The sequence below is a fragment of the Barbus barbus genome, assembly GCF_936440315.1.
Source record: "Barbus barbus genome assembly, chromosome: 35".
Lineage (NCBI taxonomy): Eukaryota > Metazoa > Chordata > Actinopteri > Cypriniformes > Cyprinidae > Barbus > Barbus barbus.
The window spans coordinates 17,461,564-17,485,166 of NC_136763.1; the positions used below are offsets into that span (position 1 = coordinate 17,461,564).

At 36.7% G+C, this 23,603-nt stretch overlaps 1 protein-coding gene across 1 annotated transcript in view; it reads right to left on the reverse strand.

The window, feature by feature from the left end:
- Positions 1 to 3,190: 3,190 nt before the first annotated feature.
- LOC306855463 (inactive N-acetylated-alpha-linked acidic dipeptidase-like protein 2) overlaps positions 3,191 to 23,603 on the reverse strand; it is a 209,077-nt gene continuing 188,664 nt past the window's right edge. The window contains exons 7-9 of the mRNA XM_079394206.1: positions 7,808 to 7,900; positions 5,795 to 6,000; positions 3,191 to 3,556 (exon numbers count right to left, since the gene is read on the reverse strand). Of these exons, the coding sequence (XP_079250332.1) occupies positions 3,377 to 3,556; positions 5,795 to 6,000; positions 7,808 to 7,900 (479 nt within the window). The 3' untranslated portion in view covers positions 3,191 to 3,376. The remainder of the gene's footprint in view (positions 3,557 to 5,794; positions 6,001 to 7,807; positions 7,901 to 23,603) is intronic.

A 23,603-nucleotide genomic window follows, 5' to 3' on the forward strand; every position in this document is an offset into this window, starting at 1 on the left:
GACACTGGGATAAAGGACTGTGATATTGATTTAAGCAGAATAAAAGAATAACAATCACTTCATGAAAACAAAAATGAACCTTTCTTTTATTGCACCTGACAATTGGAAGTCATTCATCCAAGTCATCCTCAAACAGTCCCTGTGCATCTTTGATTGGATGGTATTCCATTCAATTAGCATGCTAATGAGGGCATCTTGTGTCTCATTGCGTCGAAGGCTCTGACAGGACAACAGCAATTAGCATAAGCCATTATCAATTTACTGAGAGACAGAGACTGATTGGTGGAGGGGAGGCATAGGGCCACGAAGCTGGATTTTTAGACTTTTAATGAAAAGTGCTGATGCTAAACGGTTTTCCTCCTTGTTGTGAACACACTACAAGACAGCAGGTAGAATTTGCATATCGGATAAACAAGAGGTTGTGCATTCACATTCAAGGTGATTATATTTGATTTTATTTTTATGGACATTTAACTTTTGTCTGTCATTTATCTCAAACTTCAAAAGAGACCTTGAATAGCATTCATCTCAATGAAAGTACTTTATGTGAGTGTGTAGAGTTCACTGAAACTAAAAAACAGAACTATGCTATAATAAATCAATGGAATCAGTGAATGGGCCACATATTTTTGCTACTTTAAAAATATTATTTCAGGTGTTTTTAAGAACCACTTCAACAATTCATGCAGAAAGAATCTGAAAACACTATTGAGCCCAAACCTGTGACTCAGAAGGTATGCCAATGAAATGCACGAAACATTTGCAAAATATTTGCAGGCCTGGTTTGCATTCCACAAATTAAAGAAGCCAAACTGAGCTCTGTGTAAGCTAAAAAAATAAATAAAATAAAATAAAATTGTGTACGATGCATATTTTTGCTCTTATCAAGTACGTACTTAAGTAAAAGTAAAGAAACAATAACAAAATATTACTCCAGTAAAAGTATAAGCACTTTTCCTTTCATTTTTACTTAAGCAAATGTACTAAATTTTTAATCTACTTTAGTAAAAACATTGGTAACACTTTATTTTAGGGTCTCTTAACTAGTTGCTTATTAGCATGCATATTACTAGTATATTAGCCATTTATTAGTACTAATTAAGCACATATTAATGCCTTATTCTACATCCCTAATCCTACCCAATACCTAAACTTAAAGGGGTCATATGATGCGATTTCAAGTTTTCATTTCTCTTTGGAGTGTTACAAGCTGATTGTGCATATATAAGATCCCTGAAGTTGCAAAGAATAAAGTCTCAAAACCAAAGAGATATTCTTTATCAAAGTTAAGACTCTGCCACGCCCCCCTAAAACGGCTCATTTAAACACGCCCCCAACATGTCTACGTCACGATGTGGAAATATTTGCGTAAGGCGGGGTTTCAGTAACAGCAGTAGTGTTGTTTGCATGTCATCTGTGTGTGTGTGTGTGTGTGTGAGAGAGAGAGAGAGAGAGAGGGTCACATCACAGTGGAGTCAGCTGTCTTAACCGCGGCATGTCAATATATTCTGTTACACCAAATACACAAAATAATGAATTTTAAAAAAAGCATCATATGACCCCTTTAACAACTACCTCACTAACTATTAATAATCAGCAAATTAGGAATTTATTGAGGGAAAAGCCGTAGTTAATAGCGAATAAGTGTTCCCTATTCTAAAGTGTTACCAAAATATTTTTATTATTAATATTTTACTATAGTAAAACGTCAATTTAGGTAACTGATAATTTTCAATTTAAGTGACATATTTTACAAACATATAATATAAATATATAACTAGTTTTATAACATTTGAAACTGCTATGTCAGCAGGGAAGACGCATGAGCATTTCATGTGCCCTATTTTTAAACATTATTTATCATTTATGATAAAAAAAAAAAAAAAATGAATGAATATAAATGTAAAAACGTTTTTTGGAACAAGTGGGAATTTTCTAAACATGCTTCAGCTCTTCTTTTGTTACATTTATGACAAATAAATCAAAGCCTGCCATTTCATAAGAAAGGAGCAATAAGCACACATATGCACACAATTCCATCTCTAGCTGCTTTTCAAACAGGTGCTTAGTGTTATGCAAAGCATACCAAAGCCATATTGCAAAACTTCATCCTGAGTCCTCTCTGCCTATTCACATCAGATCACAGTCTCATAAATTCCTTCATCCCCAGTGAACTACTTCACAAATATTATGGCCAGATGATAAGGGAAATAATTATTCCACTGAACTCATGCCATTTCTTTCTTAAATGTTTTGCAGGAGAGATTTCCATAGTGGCAGCGGTGCAGATCAGAGCTTACTTTATTAGGTTGAAATGTCACAGGTGGACTGGCATTTAGGTTAATGAAGAAAATTACTGTATTGTCTGGTTTAAAATAATAGGGCATGCTGTCATTGGATCAGGGCCTCTGACCTACAGCACGCTATACAAAGCAACTGATACATTGGCAATATTTAAATGTATTAAACTTTGCTGTTGCTCTATTCACATCTGGTACAATTACCTGATGCTAAAGAGGCTGACAGTTTGAGTTAAAACTCACTGAAGTTGCCTTAAAGTTACACAGAGTTAATAAGCAAGGCAATACTAAGGTTATTAAAGAGTTTAGTCATAATTTCTGACAAACTACAATATATTCACACAAATCATAAATTAACCTGTCAGAATGAGTAAGACGCTCCATATATCTGGAAACTTGAGCAGAACACAAGAGCTATATTAAGGTTAGATAAGTTAGATGAGTTATATCTCGCATTATTGGAAATGCCATCTAAATGCATAACTCAGACTCAGTGTTCACTGTAAATGAGATGCAGCAAAGAGGTTTTATGCAAGAAGTTGGGTGCACACTGTTCAAATACCAAGACCTTGTTGAGTTCATTTGCAGTCTAGGATAAGTGTCAATTCTGCATTCAAAATCCAATTCCCCTTAACTTTAATGTGTACAGTAAATCACATGCCACTTTACATATAAACAAAATAAGATGGTGCCCTTTGCCAAGACAATTTCTTTTTCTTTCCTACTACAAATATAATAACCAAAATGATTGTATTTGCACTAAAAATAGCAGACAGCAAGGAGAAAATAAGGTGATATTACATGTAAACAACTGAATTAAATGTATGACATTCTCAAAAATAGATTGTATGTACACATTCTAACAATACTGCCAGATTATATTTTTCTTTGACCATAACAATTGAACTAAGTAAGTAACTAAGCCTTATATCTTTGGGAGTCTAGGCCATGTGCACAGATTTGTTGTAGTGCAAGTCTTAATAAGAGGAAGGCCAAACAGCTACAGGCATTAATGATAGTGATGGTAGGGTTTTCTGTAAGCTTTCCGCAAGTCTTCTGTAACATATGCATCTACTCTATTTAAAGTATCTTGTCCAAGTGGATATAAATGAATATTTAGAAAGTACCTTTTGGGTTTCAGTTGCCAGTTGCTGAAGGGAAGGTGACGCTATGGCCTGCAGGGAACCAGGGGCTCTGACGGGACTGTGCAGGCTGACATAAGCCACTGCCCTGCTCTGAAGAACCACTGCATTCTCCTGTACAGACACAGAACACAGCCATCTGCTGCCAACTGAAGATATGTCAGAGCCTTGACAGATATTTTGGCATAAAAGCCTGAGTAACCCCCAATGAGACACTACAATTTTGTGAAATGAGCATTGTGAATAATACGAACCATTACTGTCTTTCTCATACTCAAAAACGATAATTTTATTGTGACATTATAAGGGGCTTCTTCGGATTAATGATGATGTTTGCATTGTACTGATTAGAATAAACTCTTTTGCTGAACAGAATAATTTCATTAACACTCGAAAATCATCTATCTGTCTGATTGAATCTTCATGGCTTGCTGATCATGTTAGCAAGCTTTTGTACAGCTGCTCAAGGCTAATCTGTTCTATTTGTGTTTTTCCTCCATCGCTTTAGTTGTCAAACTGAGGAAGCGAAAAAGGAAAGTTCTTTTGACCTAACTTTGGGGTCATGACCCAGGTATCATTGGCAGATATTTATTTATAAAATATGCAGCTTATGTTTGTAAATTGTAGGCTATAATGTGACCCGGATGTCGTGTAGGAGTCATAAAGTGCACATGCTCATTTATCTTGTTCCTACATGAGTTAATGTACTGAGGTGATATAATAACAGGCTGATTTCCATCTTGAAATGTGTTTAAGGATGTTTAAGTAAGAAATAACCCAACTTCAAAAACAAACTTGTTCATACAATTGACTACAGTGTCTAGCTAAAATTAACACTAGAGACAGTAAAATGTCAAGAACCATTTCATACAAATTATGATTACAGGGGAATATTACTGATCAGAAAATACTCATTTTGCATGGTTCCTTGCATATTTAATGCTTTTACCTCAAAACACTTTTTGCATCACACAACCAGCTTCCTTTTGATAGTTTTCACATGACGTCACATCCTTATAGGAACACCCACCTGCACTCGTAAAACTGATGTGTTCGATTTACTTAAAATATATATGCACCCTTTTTGAATCATACTTTTTAAGTAAACCCAACTTGTTTCTTTTAAGTAAAATAACAAAGATAATTTTTGTTATATGAACTTAAATATTTGAGTTCACTCAACATTCTTTACTTAAAACATGCAATATGATATAATCTACTAAGTAATTTCACGTTGTGTTAACTTAACATTTAAACTCATTTATATTAAAAATATAATTTAATTGAGATAACCAAAATAACATTTGAACTTATTTTAGATCTTCAACTATTGGTCTGCTTACTGCACTGTTACATTTCACTATAACATTTACTTAATATAGCACTAGAATATAACATGCTATTAAAACATGTGGTTCACTTGCAAACATGACCGTAAGCAAGTAGACAGCTTTTTGAATATGTCCACTCAATATAATAATTACCCAAATTAACACAGAGACCTCAATACTTGGTACACCATACACAATGACGGTGACAATCAGTGGATAGTGTTTGAGTACGAATGGGTCATTTTTGAGTAGAAAATGAACTCCAGATGTCAGAAAACAGTAAATTACTAAACCTAACAACAAAAGCAATCATAAAATAGTGTAAATACAACTTTAAAACAGTGAAAACTTTTACCTTTTTAATTATTTATGCATGATGGGAAAAACGGGACCATAACTTAAAGAATCCTTGTAAACGTAACAAACAATTCTAAGTAAATTATACTTATAAGTTCCAACTTTAATTTCTACAAGCTTAAATTGAGTAATATTATAGAATTTACTTAAATTTTTTAATTATTGCCTGAACTAAATTATTTAATGTAGAAATTACATTTGTTTTTATGTAGTATTTACTTCACCACAAAATCATTTTTCTCAATGTGGAGGGCAAAATGAAGCTTCGCTCCACTGACCACCAGTTATTTTTTACGCAGATTGCATCAAGTAATAATGTAGTTGTCAGACTTGTGCCCCTGTGTCCTGTGTTTTTCCTCCCTCTTGTTTCCTCATGTACTTATATGGTCTACTTTGTTCCTGTCCTAGTTTGGTGTCATTAGTTCATTAGTCTCCGTCTGTGTTTGATTACTTCTCACCTGTTTCAGTTCTTCCTCGTTTGATTTCCCAGGTATCTGCTTCAGTTTATTGGTTTTGGATAAAGCGGAATGTGCTTTTAGCATCACTCATCGGACATTTCACCTCAAACGTTTTGTAAAATGTACAAGAAATGTAATATAATTTAGCAAAAATGTCACCCAGGCATGTTTTACCAATAAGCCTGTACTGGAATAGTCAAACATACCTTCCCCCACTCAAAGGAGCCGATGTTGCCCAATGAGGTTCCCCCCCAGGAGCAGAAGACGATGGTGCGGTCGGGCTGCCAGCCCGCACGGATTTGAGCCTTCATGGAGGCGATGATCTGAGTCATGACTGCAGAGCCTTTCCCCCAGTCCGCCAACGCACCCTCATACCAGCTGCCATGACGACTGCCAACCAGTACATATCGATCTACAAGGGGAAACAGAGCAGGAACACTTACACACAAAACAAGAAACAAACAAATGCTCATGCACCAACAAACATGTTCATGCAAGCGGAGCGTCAATCAACTACTACCGTATGAGGATCTTTTTCTTTTTAAATTCATATTTTAAATAGATGTCCTGCCATTTGGAACCTACTATTACATATAGAATAAACGAAATACCAATTTAACAGAAACCTGTTAATTCGCTAACTTTACCATACTGTAAAATAATGTAGTAATACTCAATTAAGTTGCATTTTCTACCTAATCTGACCATTACATTGAGTTTTGCTAGTGTAGCCTAATGCATTTGTGTTTATTAAGTGAAGTTAAACATAAAACCAAATGGATAAAATGTATATTATAATTAACAAAGTAATATTTATACTGTACTAACTATATATATATATATATATATATATATATATATATATATATATATATATATATATATTTATAAAGATTTATATCTCAAATAAATGCTGTAAAAACGACTTCCACAAAAATATTAACCAGCTGTTTTCAGCATTGATAGTAATAATAATAATCATCACTTTATCAACAAATCAGCATATTAGAATGATTTCTGTAGAATGGCTGCTGAAAAGTCAGCTTTGTGATCGCAGGAACAAATTACATTTTAAAATATATTAAATTAGAACAGAGTTATTTTAGAAGATAATAATCTTTCACACTATCACTCTTTTTCCTGTATTTTTCCAATCAAATAAATGCAGCCTTGTTGAGCATGAGAGACTTGTTATAAAATCTGTATGCATTGTACACATATACTGTAAGAGTTATACTTTCTCTAGATTTGCACACACTCTGCCTTCACGTACACCAACACACAGACCAGAAAAGAAACTATTTCTCAGGCAATTAGCCGCGGGCTATAAGCGGCACTGGGCCACCTCTGACAGCTAGTGAGGGTAGAAACAGACTCATCGAGCTGACAAGAGCAAAGAACTAAGGAATATTGTAACCCACCTGTACTCAGGAGTACTGCTGCGGTCTTAAGGGAAGTTATTAAAATGACATCAAAATGATAAATAAACAAGACAGTCAACTGCCAGATAAATTAAAGGTAAACATGTTATAAAAAGACAAAAGTCAAGGAGAAGAACGCCTCTGCATGATTTGTGATATGTAATTAGTGACTGGGCGACCAATTATGGCAGGAAAAGAGTGCCGTAAATCTGGGAAGTAAATCTTAAAGGGCTTAAATGCATAGACACAGTGACTTTTACAGTCATAGGGGCGGGGGTGAAAGATTAAACGCTTTCATTACATCAGACGTATGATTAAATCATCCTGAAGGTGAAAATAGTGGTCCATAATTAAAAGCCTATTTTCGGCAGCCAAGTGACCAGTATTTGGACAGTGGCGGCAGACGTTGTTTTAAGAGATTAGTTTGTCATAGCGCTGGGAGGAAAAGGGGCTGTTTCAGCACGTGGGCTCAGATTTGGCTTTATTCGCCCCCTGGACTCGTGCTTTTTCAGTGGATGAAGGAGAGAATGCTTAGATTGCACTCTTGTTTCGCTCTGCTATCACGAATACAATAAAACACTGTGACAAAGCACTGTGTCTTTGTTATGTCAGACCAAAGAGTGCAGCGGTTTAGGACTGTGCCTGGGACACGCTGGCAATATCACGCAGTTAAAATGAGAGTGATTTGTTATTTAAATGAAATAATCTTTCATTAACTATGACAAAAAACCCTTTGGGTTTGTAAAATGATCATTTGGGTTACAAAAAAAGCACTGTCTTGGTTTTGTGCTGACCTACCTGGATTGGTTTTGCCTTTGAGATATCCAATAACATTGTGCACAGTCTTGAAGGATGCCTGGTTTTCAATGGTGAGATTTATGAATTTTCTTGCTGAGGAACAAACAGAAATTCCAAACGAATTAGTCAGGGTTATGGGACATTGACCGATCCAAACGTTCAAATCCAGTTACAAGAAGAAAATGAAAAGAAGTTGAGATTTCAATCTATTAAAAAGAACAGAAAAGGAACATTTTTAAAATATTGGTACTAAATCCAAAAATGCATACTGTAAATTTAAATTTTTAAGTACTATTTAATATTTAATAGCAACAAAATAATAATAACTAATAATACATTTCAATTATTCAAATACATTTTCAGAATTTCAAATAAATGAATAAATGATTCTTCTTATTAGCAGTATTATTAAAATTTCACATTTTAAACAAAAATTCTATTATTACAACTATTCAACTAAATGGACACAAGCAATTTATTAGATGTAAAAAAATATTATAAAAAGATAGATAGAAAGATGATAGATATATATCGTATAGAACAATTGGTTACACTTGATGTTGATAGTCCACTTTAGACATTCTACTAACTACAAGTAACTTTGCAACTACTTATCAACTAATTCTCATTTATACAACTACATGTCTACTAACTCTCAAGGTAGACTGTTTATGTTAGGTTTAGGGTTAGTAGAATAAGTTGACATATACTTGCAAAGATTCTTATAGTCAGTATGTTGTCTGTTGTGGACCCATAAAAATAAAGTGTAAGAAGATATTAAGCAGACAGTCTACTAATACTATAATGCTCTAATACTATAACTGCTAGTTGACATGTAGTTGCAAAGTTGTTTACTGTCAGTAGAATGTCTAAAGTGGACAATTTCAGAAAATGTTTACATTTATTTCTCCTAATAATCACATGCTAAATTAAAAAACAAACCAAAAAGTTAGAACACACCAGTAAATGCTTATTGTTCCTGAGGTTCACTAAGTAACTGCCCATTTTTGTATCTTATGGCATCTCTTTTAATTATTCACTATTTTAATTACCCCCCCCCCCCACCCCTTTTTTCCCATTTAGATACACATAAGTCTTATTCTACAGTATATTGATATTATCACTGATCATATTGCCCAGAAGAAGCTTTCCATTGACTTTGACTTTCCATTTGGAATATCACTTACAAAATTTTTGCACATCCTTCCCTGTTAAATCCATTCCTATTATAGGTACAGAAACTATAAGACAAAGAGCAGATAGCCTTTGCTTTCACCATTCGTTTGCGTGTTGCAGAGAAAGTGTACACCATCAGAGCAGCTTAAAAGGGTGCCGCCACTGTTCGGCTCACACTCTTACCAATTACACATAAAGGCTCGGTGTGATGGAGTGAATATCAATGAGGCTGATATCCCAGCAGATAAAAAGAAGAAACACCTGGCCCTGGTACACATCCCAAGCCACTCTGTCTCCCACTCGCTCTGTCTCACAACCAAGCTTCTTTATGAAAGCCTTGGGATCGCAAGCAGATGTGTCAGCCTTGGTGTGTGATGTACACAGTAAGAGATTTTTATTAGTTCCTGGATATGTGAATATCAGGGAATAGATGAGGTTTGGTACCTCAGACGTAAGATGTAAACGCCGCTGATGTGTACAGATGTGTTTGTTTTTTTTCTCTCTTTGAGAGTAATCAAATTCACAAAAAAAAATTCAGTGGGCTTCACACAGCCCCACAAACCCCATTTATCACCCCTGACAACAGCACAGATGACTTTGGGTAAAGAGTAGAAGATGTATATGCAGTTGTAAGGGAGTGTTTAAAAGTGCTGGCGTGCACACGGGTCGCAGTGTGACAGATTTGCCCATTAATCATCAATAGGTATATGAGAGGTTACCGGCTATTGAGAGAGGTGAGCGCCTCTGCATGAGCAAAGTGAAAAAGTGATCTTGTAGGAAAAGAATGAAGTCGTCGACAGCTGCAGGAGCTCATGTTTTATAAACGACCCTGAATAAGATGTTCCTTAGAAGTATATACTGTATAAAACATAGGAGCACATTTGCAATGAAGAACACGATCCACAGACCAGAGAAGAAGCTGATTCACAACCAGGGTGAACGCGCATCAGCGGCTACTTAAGGCTGTTGAGAAAATATTTCAAATTTGTTAAAGGGTTAATTCACCCAAAAATGAAAATTCTGTCATTAATTACTCACCCCCATGTCATTCCAAACCCGTAAGACCTTCGTTCATCTTCGGAACACAAATGAAAGTAGTTTTAATAAAATCTGAGTGTTCTCTGACCCTCCATAGAAAGCAACGCAACTGTAATGTTCCCAGGTCCAGAAACGTAGAAGGGATATGGGTAAAATAGTCCATGTGACATCGGTGACTCAAGCGTAATTTTACGAAGCTACGAAAATACGTTTGTGCGCAAAGAAAACAATAATAAATCCCTAAGTTACCGTCTTCAACCATTTTGGAGAGTACCCCAGAACGTAATCGCGCATACTGAACGTAAACAACGTTGATTACGTTCTCGGGTACTCTCCAAAATGACAGAAGACGGTAACTCGGGGAGAAGAATTGTTGAATTAATTATGCTATTATTGTTTTATTTGCACACAAAAGTATTCTCGTAGCTTTGTATTGTTGTCATTGATGTCAATGTCACTGTTAATAAACGAGTCATTGCGATTGAACCAAATAATTTAAACGATTGATTCATTCAGGAATGAAACACCGTCATGTTGCTCAGAGACACAAAACAGAGGCTGCGTCCGAAATCGCATACTACTTGTGTAGGTACTACATTTGAATTCAAACGTACTTCTCGACCGTTAAAAAAGTACGTTCTATATAGTATGAATGAGGGTAGTATGAATGGAATTCGGACGTACTACATCCGCCATGTTCATGAAGTCATTTCATCGATTTACAACGTTTAAACTTTAATAAGTCAGCCGTTTACTTTGATTATTTTAAACAAGTGCAATTTAACCACAATGAACAACTTTTTTCCTTGAGGTACTTGCACTTGAAAACAGCTGCGTCGCCGCTTTCCGCCATTTTTCGAATATGACGCCTCCTCTCCCGTGGCATCATGGGATAGTAAAGTGTCCATCGTATGCCTACTACAGAATTCGGGCGGAAGTAGTAGGTCATCGGGGTAATTCTCGCCTACTGTTTTTCGAATACTATGAATTCGGACATACTACTCGCCTCGCATACTGTTTTTCGCATACTATATAGTAGGGAAGTATGCGATTTCGGACGCAGCCAGAGCTGTGGCTGTGTTTGGAATTAATTTTGTTGTAGAAATAGAGCAAAAGCAGGACATATGGAGTCTAAAACATAATTATCTTAATATGAACTTCTTGTTTATTGATCTGTTGCATAAAATCAATATCACATTTGTAACCATGCTGATTTTTTGAGAAAAAAAATGGCACTCTTCGTGTGATATTAACTATATGAAATGATATAAATATAGGCTATACATTTTCTGCCCCCATATCTTAAATAACGTGATCATTCTAAATGTATTTTAATAGACTGAATCGTGCAGTGAAACTCGTACAGCACTAGTTTAACCTGTTAACTGATTCATTCTCTGCCAGCAGGTGTTGCGTTTGGCTGAAATATAACGGTTTTCCCGGTAAAGACAGAACACAAAGCCGCTCAGCACCGGACTTTGAACTTGTAGTGCTCATGTTTATTTAATGAAATCATAACCTTTTGAAGTTTAATCATCACATTCAGCCATATAACAATTCTTGTCTTTCCGTCTCCAAATTTAAGACCTCTTGAAATCATAATTAAGACTTTCTTGTACAATTTAAGACTTCTTAAGGACTTAAATTTGATACAACTAAATTTAAGACTTTTTATTTATTTATTTATTTTGACTGTATGTGTAAATTAAAAGTATGGAGAACGTTCCCGAACTAAATGAAGATAAATGTCTTGGCGAATGATGTGTTTCTTTGAACCAATCAGATTAGGGTAAATGGAGAGTCAGCGAGAGCCTCATTTGATTGGCTACAAGGTGGCCCCACCCTCCCCCTCACGCTTGCAAATCTCAGTTAGTGAGAGAATCGTGCCAAATCTGTGAGCACAGAGAAAAGAAAGATGGAGCTGTACGTATCGAATTATTTCGGGAATTTTTTGCCCTACATACACAACAAGTCATTTAGACATTTGACAGTCAATTTGACATACAGATTGGTTTTACGCAGTCAATCCATTTTGCAATTCTTTAAACTGTTGTTTTCGCTTGCAAATCACTGTTCACAGGCTTGCAGTGCTTTTGACCGTATTTTGGCGAAAAAAACGTGCCAAAAGTGTAAGTGCGGAAAAATGAAAGTCATAAGAATGCAGATCATATTTATTTTGCGCTAGCATGAATCTGCAGTTTCACAATACATGAATTACACTTACAAGTAACAGTAAAATGCTGCAAATAATTTTTTCTTGCGCTTGAAACGCGATTTACACCTTTACAAAGCTTCTCTTGCGCATGCAAATTTAATTTACGCTTACAGTCTTATGTACACTTTCACAAATTTTACCCTGCACATGCAAATCTTTATGGCGTCAATTTACCTTCATAAACATATTTTTAAATAAATAAATAAAAAGTGTCCGAGTTACGTCCGCCTGTTCTGATGTCATGCTGACTCTCGCAACGGCTAAAATGTTTTATTTAAAAAAAAAATCTGATATCATGTGATTGTGTATTTATTTTAAATTATGCTTGCATATTAGCAAACTATGACAGTGCGATCCCTGTGTGAGATATGTGATTGTTGTCATATATTATATTTCTATAAAAATCTAAAATACATGTTCTGATGTACTGTCGATATAGTTGGCATAATCATCATTAAAGTGCATTCTGGGATCTGAGGTCTTATATCACTGCATTGGTTATATCACGTTGCGTCGTTGGGGAATCCTGGAGTGTGAAGTATGAGGGGAACCCCAGTATTACAGCACAGGGTCACACAAGCCATGATACAAAGTTACAGAAACTAAGCAACTGAAAGCAATATATGTCTTCCTCAGATGTAATGTTATTTCTGTACTTCAGAGCATTATAATCTCCTCTGTGTGGTAGAGAATGCTGCTTACATGTAGGCTACGGGAAACAGCAAAGATGTTGAATTAAACATACACACAATCAGCTTTTCCACATGTTTATACTGGCCCCGATAATCAAAACTTCTACCTTCGTCAACAGCCACTTGCACCACCTGCTGGTGAGTGGCTGACATCAGCTGAAGATCATGCATCGGTGCTCTACTGCTATTCCTGCGGGTCCCAGATGTGCACCGCTGAATTTTCTGCCGAATTTTAACCACTGAATTTGTGACAGCGAATTTGGAAATTTAAATAAAATGACCGAAATTTTCCTGTCAAATATTATTCATCGCATTTTTAAACAGACTGAATATGTTGGAAGTGAATTCTGGAAGGTGAATATAAATGATTGATTTTTTAATTATGAAAATGTGTGTGAAATATTTTGAATTGAAATATTCACAGCTTAAATAAACAACTATGTTAAATTTCAGGACCTAAAAATGCAAGTCCTGGAAATACAATGCAAGCACTGTTAATTGCAATGCATCTTTTTTTTTCGATTTGTGGAATTCAGCATGCTTTATATGTTTCAAAAACTATTGTCATTATTCTGCTTCCATAACAGGGCAAATTAAAAATTCAGTTCAAAAACAGTGCCAATGGACGTGGAAATTTCTGCAGGTGTTTTAACAACGCGTTGCAACAGCTCATTTGCATAACGGCAAACGCAATATACCAAGCGCAGCGCAAATTAGTTTAGTCGCAAATAAAGAATATAGAAATAAAGGAGACTATGTTCAAAAGAACCGGAGGCCAAAAAAAAAAAAAACGAGTGGTTTTGATAGACCTGGTATTGCTTGATTCCTAGTTCAGGGTTCCAAGTCGTCTTTTATTTCCTGAAGCAAATTAAAAATAACATGGCTGGGCAAAAAATATGTTCGAATAATGTGTTCTTCTGGTATTCCAAATAAATTGTGTGTGTAAAACAACCCTCATTCTTCTGCTTCATCTTCTCTGTGGTGCCTCCTCCTAGCAACAACAGTTGCAGCCATTTCAAGTGCAAAATAGTTTTAAGATATGTTTTTTGGGGCTTTAAATAATGGCGCAAATAACAGTAATTTGGGAGCACAAATGTTAGTAAATTCATTTTATTACTCCCATAAATTGTGCTGTGAAAGGCAAACTCCTGGCAAATACAAGGCAAATACCTACTCCCTAATGTCAGGTATAACTGTACCTATATCAAACTGTAACTGTGTCCATGCCTTATCAGTGCTAATGTCACTGCGCAGCTTTAGTAAATCCTGACAGCACTATTTTAACGCCAGAAGACGGTTTGCGCTGACGCAAACTGTTAGTAAAACTGGCCCTAAATCTGTTAACTGGAACATCAGACTCAGTGAAAGCCAGTGTAACCAGCCCTCTATCACTAACCCTAAATCTAACATAAGACCTTCTATCAAAACCAGCAAACAAAAAGTGAATAATTATTATAAAAGCGCAAAATTGTTTGACCATTATTTCATGCCATATTTCATACCATAAAGCCATCATTCAGCGTTCAGAGAACTGCACGAGCGTGTTTTATTTCTCATGAGGTGGGAAATGGAGAGAACAAAACCGATATGGGACGGGTTACCTATGCACCGCAATCAATAGCATCATAATTAAAGGAGCGGGTGTGTTTCGATAAAGCTATTCCACACAGTTTTCTGCCAGTGAGCTATAATTGCATTGAAATTTATTATACTATGAGTTTTCATCTGGAGCGCAGTGAGGAGGGGAACACGAGCCCACAGACATTCAGAGAAAGTACTAATGTATTTGGACCCTATCTTGATTTGATTTCTTTACGGTGAATAAATGGATGATGGATCTGGCCGCCTGATCCACTGGAACAAAACACACACTCACACACAATAATGAATAAATGCCATTCGTTGAAACATTTAAGATCTTTTTAATGCCATTGACAATAAATTACCAGTCTCCTAAACACGGGCAGTAAAATTCAAGGAGAATTGGCAAAGTTTGCTGCTCACATACATACTTTTGCGGCTATTGTCTCATTTCCCTGGCAGGGAGATGCTGGCGCAATTAGAGCACATTTTAGTGATACAGTGAGCCTTAATTGAAAGGGAATGGAATGAAAGAGGGGAGACAGATGGAAACAAATGATTTGAAACCTCTGGAGTGGTCAAAGCTCGGCCCAATCAATAGAGCACAGATTACTAGCTTCAGAGCGTTTGATCCGGTTAATGGAAGAGAGGTGCAGGCTTGGGACCGGCCTTGAGCGGGTCACGGCTGGGAGCTTTCAGACTGTGAAGAGAACGGGAGGGGTGGGAGTGTGCTGGGGAGAGGCATCCCTTCCTCTCCACGGGATCGATGGTGCTCATGTTGCCGCTGCAGGTTTTCAGCAGACATTGATCGCTGGACATTGGGCTGGTGACAGAAGACAGGTTGTAGCAGCCCATGTTCCAGTCAGAGCTGGAGAGTGACACACACACTTATTCATGGGGTTTTTCTTTATTACATTATTTCTTATAAATCGAAGTGAAAAGCTGAAAACTAAAATATTTCACAAATATTTATATCCCCATATTTTGAAACTTAATATGGCCGTTAGTAGCACTAACTTTTATTCAAATTTTGAAGGGATAATATTTAGCCTAGAAAGTGTGCAAATAGCCTTTACTTAATAATCACTAAAAATATGTCACTTACTTCAGTTCATCGCAATCTCACAAAGTTCCTTTATAATCAATGATATTAACATCGTGCTGTGGGAGGATTCGCAAGTGTGCGGGAAAGAAATCCGGTGTATAAAGAGTGAATGCAATGGCCAATCACAAGGGTTCAAAAAATCAACAGATATGTCTGTGATTGGCTACATTGTCCAGCACTAAGAAAACATGTAAATAGAATATTTTGGCGATTTCCAGAGCCAAACACAAATGTGCACAGGAGCCTTAATTTGTTTCACCAATATCCTATTATTACAGTTTTAACTGAAGGTGCTTTTGAGTGCGTGAGAAAATGGATGTGTGGCATGAGAGCATGACAAAAGTGTCAATTGTGTGAGTCTCACGCTGAATGCAACTCTATTAAATGCATAGTTCACCCAAAAATGAAAATTCTGTCATTAATTACTCACCCTCATGTCGTTCCAAACCAGAAAGGTAGTACTGACATTGATAAAATAGTCCATGTAACATCAGTGGTTTAACCTTAATGTTATGAAGCTATGAGAATACTTTTTGTGCAAAGAAAACAAAAATAATGACTTTATTCAACAATTTCCTCTCTTCCATGTCATTTTTCGACACGTGTTCATGAGAGTATCACAACGCATACATGTGATGCTGCTGACGCAGGAGCATACTGTTCACCACACAAAGCTGATATGAATAATATGAATCTATGACATGAATTCTGAAGCCATGGAGTATGTACATATGCAGCAATTTTATGATGCTTTTATGGCGTTTTTGCATTTATTTGTAAGCTCGAAAGTCCCAATTCATTGTGGGGAAAAAAAAACAAAAAAACAGGCCAGGGCGTTTGCCAAAAGCATTGTAAGCTTAAGTACATCGTACACCCATTGAAACCAGTGGAGCTACGATCAACTTAGGCTTACAATGCTTTTGGGAACCGCAGCCCAGAACTTTCTTAAAATTTCTTCTCAAGTTCCAAAAAATAAAGAAATTCATACTGGTTGGGAAGGACCTGAGGGTGAGTAAATGATGAGTAGTTGGCATTTAGTGTTGAACTATTTCTTTAATGTCTGTTTCGGAGCTTGAAGATTTGTTTTTAAGCCCATTTCCTTTCGTTTTGACCTTTACTTTCTATCAAGCTAAGACAACGGCTCAGTCACAGAGATGGGGTCTCCTGGGCGACCATGCAAAGATAAGAAGTGATTTTCACTCAATAGTAGGAATTAGAGACTAATAACCCCTATTAAAATCTGTAGCAAAAGTCTCCCTTCACACACATGCACATGCAGCTGGAGGGAGAGACTGAGAGCTGACACAGAGCTTAGCGTATTTCTGTCTGCGTATGTGGGGGTGGAAGCCTGTGTGCACATGTGCATATGCATGTTCCATATAGACAGAATGGCAGGTTCTGACACCTATTAGGATTTGATGAAGCTTACACATACAAGTGTCTGTAGATGTACACACACATCAGGAAACATCACAAGCACACGCTGGCATAGTGTCACTAATTGTCATCTCATAAATCAGAACACCAACGGTGAGAAAAATGTTTCTGTTTTTTCTGACAATGCAGATGGAGAGACATCTCCCTCCACTTGGCAACGTGTTGTACAGTGTGATTCATCATTTCATCTGAAACAGAAACTGATGATGTGTAAAATTTAAAAAGGTTTAGATTAGATTTATATAAGATTATATAAATTAAATACTTGTCTTTAACCCCTTAAAATTATTGGGTGCTTTGGGATACTTAAGTTATTATTAGTACTGTAAAAATGAACGCGTTAATGCATGCGCTTAATTTCAGTTTAACACATTAAATTTTTTTTATTTTTATAGATAGGACAGTACAGAGAGATGACAGGAAAGCACTGGGAGGAGAGAGGGAGTGGGATCTGCAAAGGACCTCAAGACAGGAATCGAACTAGGGTTGCCATGAGCACAATTGCGCTGTATGTCAACGCACTAATAACAAGGCTATTTGCGCCGACGCATTAAAAATATTTAACGCAATTAACAGAGCTAGGGTTGGCTATCCCACACACAACTGTTGATTCCTTCTTTTTTCTTGACACGAATTGCATCTATTTAGACACAGAACGTCTTTATGGGATTATTTTCAGATGCGTACTCCACTTCGTTTAAGCGCCAGGGGCCAGTCAAGCGAGCATGGAAACAGTACAAGTGATGAGGAGCTTAAGTAGGCCATATGTCAGTAAAAACTAATTTTCCTGTCCTGTCAGCAGTTATACTGCACTCGTAATGCGTGCTCTTTAATTGCACGCACAAATGCGGTGAAAAACACTTACTGCCTATCATTTCATATTAAAGCATAAAAAACTACGAGCATGCATTGTCATAGTTATATGTCATGAAATCATGAAGTTACCAAAAAGGTGATTAAAGCCTCAAAGCTGTGCATGCATGTGTTGAACTGAAATGCAGTGGTTTTCAAAACTGTTCTGAAGTACCCCAGCACTGTTTTCCTCATCTAACACACCCGATTCAACTTGTAGGCTCATTAGTAGTGACTTTAAGACCTGAAGACTTTACGACTGATCTTCAACGAGCCCAAAAGAGCGCATGTTACACCTCTCTTCATCTCCTTGCACTGGCTACCAGTGGCAGCTCGCATCCAGTTCAAGTCACTGATGCTTGCGTACAGAACTACCACAGGCTCTGCACCCTCCTACTTCCACTCACTATTACGAACCTACATCCCCTCCAGAAGTTTGAGATCTGCTAGTGAGCGACGCCTTGTGGTACCATCACAGAGAGGCTCAAAATCACTCTCCAGAACATTCTCGTTCACCATTCCTGGCTGGTGGAATAATCTTCCCACCCCTATCCGGAACGCCGGATCCCTGGCAACCTTCAAGCAACAACTGAAAACTCATCTCTTTCGACAGTACTTGACTTCATCCTAAACTCAAAAAAAAAAAAAAAAAAAAAACTTTCCCTCCACCTACTAGCTTGTACTTATTTGAACAATGACTGAGACTTGGTGTTACGAGCACTTCCTCTGTCTGATTGCCTCTTCAAGATTAATCGCTTTTTGTATTCCCCAATTGTAAGTTGCTTTGGATAAAAGCGTCTGCCAAATGACTAAATGTAAATGTAAATGTGAAGTGGGTCAGAAATTGTAAAAAGTGTCAGATCTGCATCATGTTTAGCAGTGGTAGCTCTTAAAGTAATAGCAGCCAAAAATCCAAATAACCCAGCTGCTGTGATGTCTGTGATGATTAATAATCTATATTTAAAGTAGAATTTAGTGTTTGATAACATTTTCTGTATATTTTCTACTTGCTGAAGGGCACAGGTAAATATGACATGTATTATAAAGGGTTTATGTGAAGACTGTTTTAAGTTCAATTAAAATAGAAGTTGTTATTTTTTAACTGTTAAAATGAATAGCTCTCAATTAAACTGTAATGTTTAATGGTATTGGTATCAGTGATACTGGCCTTCAGTCATAAAAACATGCCATGCAACAAATATTAAATGTATACTGTCTTTATGTTGTTTCTACGATAATTTGGAGATTGATTGTGAAATTAATGTAATATAAAAGTTTATTTAAAAACGTTAATGTTAGGTGTGATTCATCACAATTATGTTTTTTGAAATATTTAGAAAAAAAGTGCAAATAATTAGTTATTTTTAAATCAATTGACAGCTCTAGTTACTATACACTTTAAAAGTATGAACACATACACATAACTTTTTTCATATGTGATTAAAGACAAATATTTAATATAATCCAAATGTTAGATATAACTAAGGTAAATTTGGCAATGTAATCCATTTTACACTAATCTTTGACTACCAGACAGTATTCATCCTGAAAAGTATATCTGTTGTTTTATTATTTAAAACTTAAAACTATTTATTTATTTGGTCAGAAAAAATGTATGCTTTTATGCTACTTCTTTACAACATCACTTTTTTTGATATTTTGTTACATAATGCGAGACATTCATTCACAGAGAATGGCTTAAGTTTGAGAACGCATTCAGGCATAAACAAGCATTTTTAAATATTAGAAACAAAATGCAACACTGTTCATGACATATGTTCACTCGTTTCAAGTATCCCGAAAACATGCTAGTTATATAAAGGTTGGGTAACAAAGTTGCTTAAAAACTTTGGGCATCTTCACTTTTTGGAGTATGCCAAAGACTTTTACTCAAAGATGAAGGTCAATGAGCAAAAGGACATCTGTACATTCACCGTTGGTCGATGAAAAGCATCATCCCACGTGAACGACTTTTCCCTGGAGGTTTGTTCACTTAAATTCAATTATGTTCCGATACATGTCATCTCCTCCATCAGTCATTTTTATTTAGCCTGCAGCAAATCCACCGCTGCTCCCGTGACCACATTCAACGTTACATTTGACCTCCCTGAAAGCTCTACACGAGAGAGGGCTGTAAGATGGCTGACCAGTCTAACTCTCATGGTTTCAATTAGGTCCCATGGGCACCCGCTGACTGATGTGGGTAATGGCCTTGGATATGGCTGGCCACAGCGAGGGCGACTTTAAGATGATGTGTAAAGCCTGTGTAATTTACCACACTCAGGAGTTACACTCCCACAGCCAAGCATAAATCAACAAGCCTTGGCTTTCCAAGCATACGACCTCTCTCATCAGGACCTACAGAGCGTCATACCATCTGCCGCCAGCAGGTGGAACACTGACGTCATGTGCTTGCAGCTGCTTTTGATGGTTAAATCCCCAGCAGAAGCATGAGACTGAGAAGACTAATGAATATCTCAGGCACAAAAGATTGTATTTCAGAGCTTAGTGGAGACATAAGGATTAACACACATAAGGAAGAAATCACAAAGCTTGAGAGACACTAACAGAATGGTAGTATAATCGGTTTGTGAAATAGTAAAAAAAGACAATCTTATAAATGTCATTAAAGATCTCAAGGTGAGAACCTAAACCCTATGAGTCAGTAACACTTCATAATAGCATTAAACAACGTTATTATGAATAATGGTTTGTTCAAAAATACATTTATGTCATCACTTACTTAACCTTATGTCTTTCAGAGCCTTTATGACCTTTCTTTCTTTTGTGGAATACACAAGAAGACAATTGAATAATGTCCAGAGAGTGCCCCCCCCCCCCCACCCACCCAATAAACAAAAAACAGTTTAAACATTCTTATAATCCACAGTGGAAAGTGAGTTTTTATTTTATTTCATTTTTTAATGTTTTAAAATTTCATTTTAGTTTTATTAATTTAGTTAGTTAGTTAGTACTGTTTCTTTAACACATCAGTATATCGTATATATTAGATTCATGCCATTTCAGTATGTCAAGTCACCTTTATTTATATAGAGCTTTTAACAATGTAAATTGTGTCAAAGCAACTGTAAAATATCAAAAAAGGAAAATAGTGTGTCAATAATGTAAAATTAAAATATAAAAAAAAAAAAATTTCTGTTAAAGGCATTTAACTGAATAGATATTGAATTCAGTGATGTCATCATCCAGCTCAGTTCAGTTTAAATAGTGTCTTTGCAATCATGTCGACAATATCGCTGGAAATTAAATGTCCCCAAATAAGCAAGCCAGAGGCGACAGCGGCAAGGAACCAAAACTCCATCGGTGACAGAATGGAGAAAAAAACCTTGGGAGAAACCAGGCTCAGTCGGGGGGCCAGTTCTCCTCTGGCCAAACGAACCAGCTGTTCAGTTCCAAACTGCAGCAAAGTCAGATCGTAAGGGCTCAACTGATTCCAGTGGTCTTTCCCGATGGCTGTCTAAGTGGCGGGGTCCTCACTGGGGATCTGTCTCTGGTGCTCATCTCGGTGTCCTGGTCTCCGCTGACGTTCAGGGCTGTAGAGGTCATCTCTGGGTGCTGATCCACCATCTGATCTGGATACGGACTGGATCTGGTGACTCCAGTGATCGGGTGGCTACGGTGAAATGGTGGCTATGTGTAATAACTAAAGGTCTGTTTTGCATTTTAATGGAGACCAGGGATAGTTGTCACATTTTTTACTATAATGCATAAATGGCTAATTAGATTTTTGCATAGACACATAAGTCTTGGTTACAAAACACACACACGCGTGCACACACACGTTTGTTTCTGTGAATTGTGGGGACTTTCCATAGACTTCTATTACTTTTATACTGACCAAACAATATTTTTTCTCCCCTATTGTCTATTTTTAATCTTTTTTTTCCCCTCATGGGGACCTCAGGTCAGTCCCCAGAATGTGACATTAACAATTACACACACACACACACACACACACACACACACAAAATGGGAACCTTCCAAAAATGTGAATTTAAAAATTTAATTATTTATGAAAGATAAATCATGTAAAAGGCAATATGGGAACCTGACAAAACCCTAATTCGGGAAAAATGTAAAAAGTAAAATAAAAATAAAATGTTGTACCATTATTTTTGAAAGGATTTATGCTAAATAAACAATATATAATAAAAATAAATGTAATATTTAATAAAACACATTTTTATTTTATTTTACACATTTAATTAGATACATTGTAAAATAAAATAAAAAATAGATACAAAAAAAGTAATCTCAGGGCTCCAAACTGCGACTGAAATGGTTGCATTTGCGACCAAAAATATTAATTTGCGAGTGAAGTTTTTGCTGAGGTCGCCACTGGCGACTATATATAATTTGCATGAAACGACATTTTCCCGATTGTTTTGCGCTCACATCTTTTGTTATGTTCACGTATTAAACTTACATAAGACGATGCGCATCAAAGTTTTACTGGAAAAGAGTTTCAAACAGTCCTCGTCTCTTTCAGGTCTCTCTCACTGCGTTCAGCAGACTGTCTGCTGAACGCAGTGAGAGAGACCTGAAAGGGCCTGTTTACACCTGGTCACTTCATGCATTTTCTCTGATCGGATATCTATATGATTTGTTAAAACGTTTCCCCATTTACACTTGGCCACATAAATGTGTCTTCGCAAAACGGATATAAATCCGTTCTTCAATTCCCGCTTCATATGCAAATATAACGGAGTTCACGTCAATGAAAGCAATGGATAATTTTATTAATTATCAGCTAATTTCAATATCAGAGACCGCAACAAGAGAGTGCGCGGCATCAGCACTGGAAAGATAGGCTAGTCTCGCTACTTTTAATGAAGAAGATTGTGTGTTGAGCGTCTGCGACTTACTTTCAGGTTCATTCAGTTTGCGCGTCGCTTGCTGAAGAAATACTCCGCTACTCATCCGCGGTGATGCTTGTTGCATTGCGCTGTCATATCTGACTATAACATGCCATATAGCCTATAAAACGCTCTCACACGTCTATTATTTTAATATTATGGGAGGAGCAAAATTACCATATGTGGTTTCAACAACCAGATGCATTTACACTTGTCCGGTTTCGCCCAGACCACCTCCTGAAGTGGTTCGAGCGATTGGATTTATATCCGTCTCGAATGCGTTTCGGACGGCATTTACACCTAGTCTTTTCAGGATCAGATAGCTATCCGATCAGGAAATAATGCATGAAGTGACCAGGTGTAAACAGCCCCAAAGTGCAAGTGCAGAAAAGCCGTGTCTATTTCGTGCACAACTTGAACAAACTTCAACAGGTAAAGCTGTCAGCTCTGTGGATACTTATCGAGATCTTAGTCTATATGCTGTGTTCTGTTAATGCATGGACTTCCTGTTATTTGAAGCGCACTTGCCATCCAGTAATCGCAAAAAGCTTTGTGCTGTCTTACTTTTTAATAAACAAAGTATCAGCTTTAAAATGCTACGAAATTCAAATGATGCGGTTTGGGTGCTCTTTAATGCGGACCACAAGCGCACACTTTCGGTAATATAAACACCAGTACCCCGCGTCCACACGGTCCGTGTATGCGTACGGATCTTTAGCACCTCAGTTAAAGCAGCAAGTGAACCCATTATATATTTCGATTTACTACTATAATATGAAATGAACATGATCAAAAGGTAGGCAATAAGAAAGCCTATAGTACA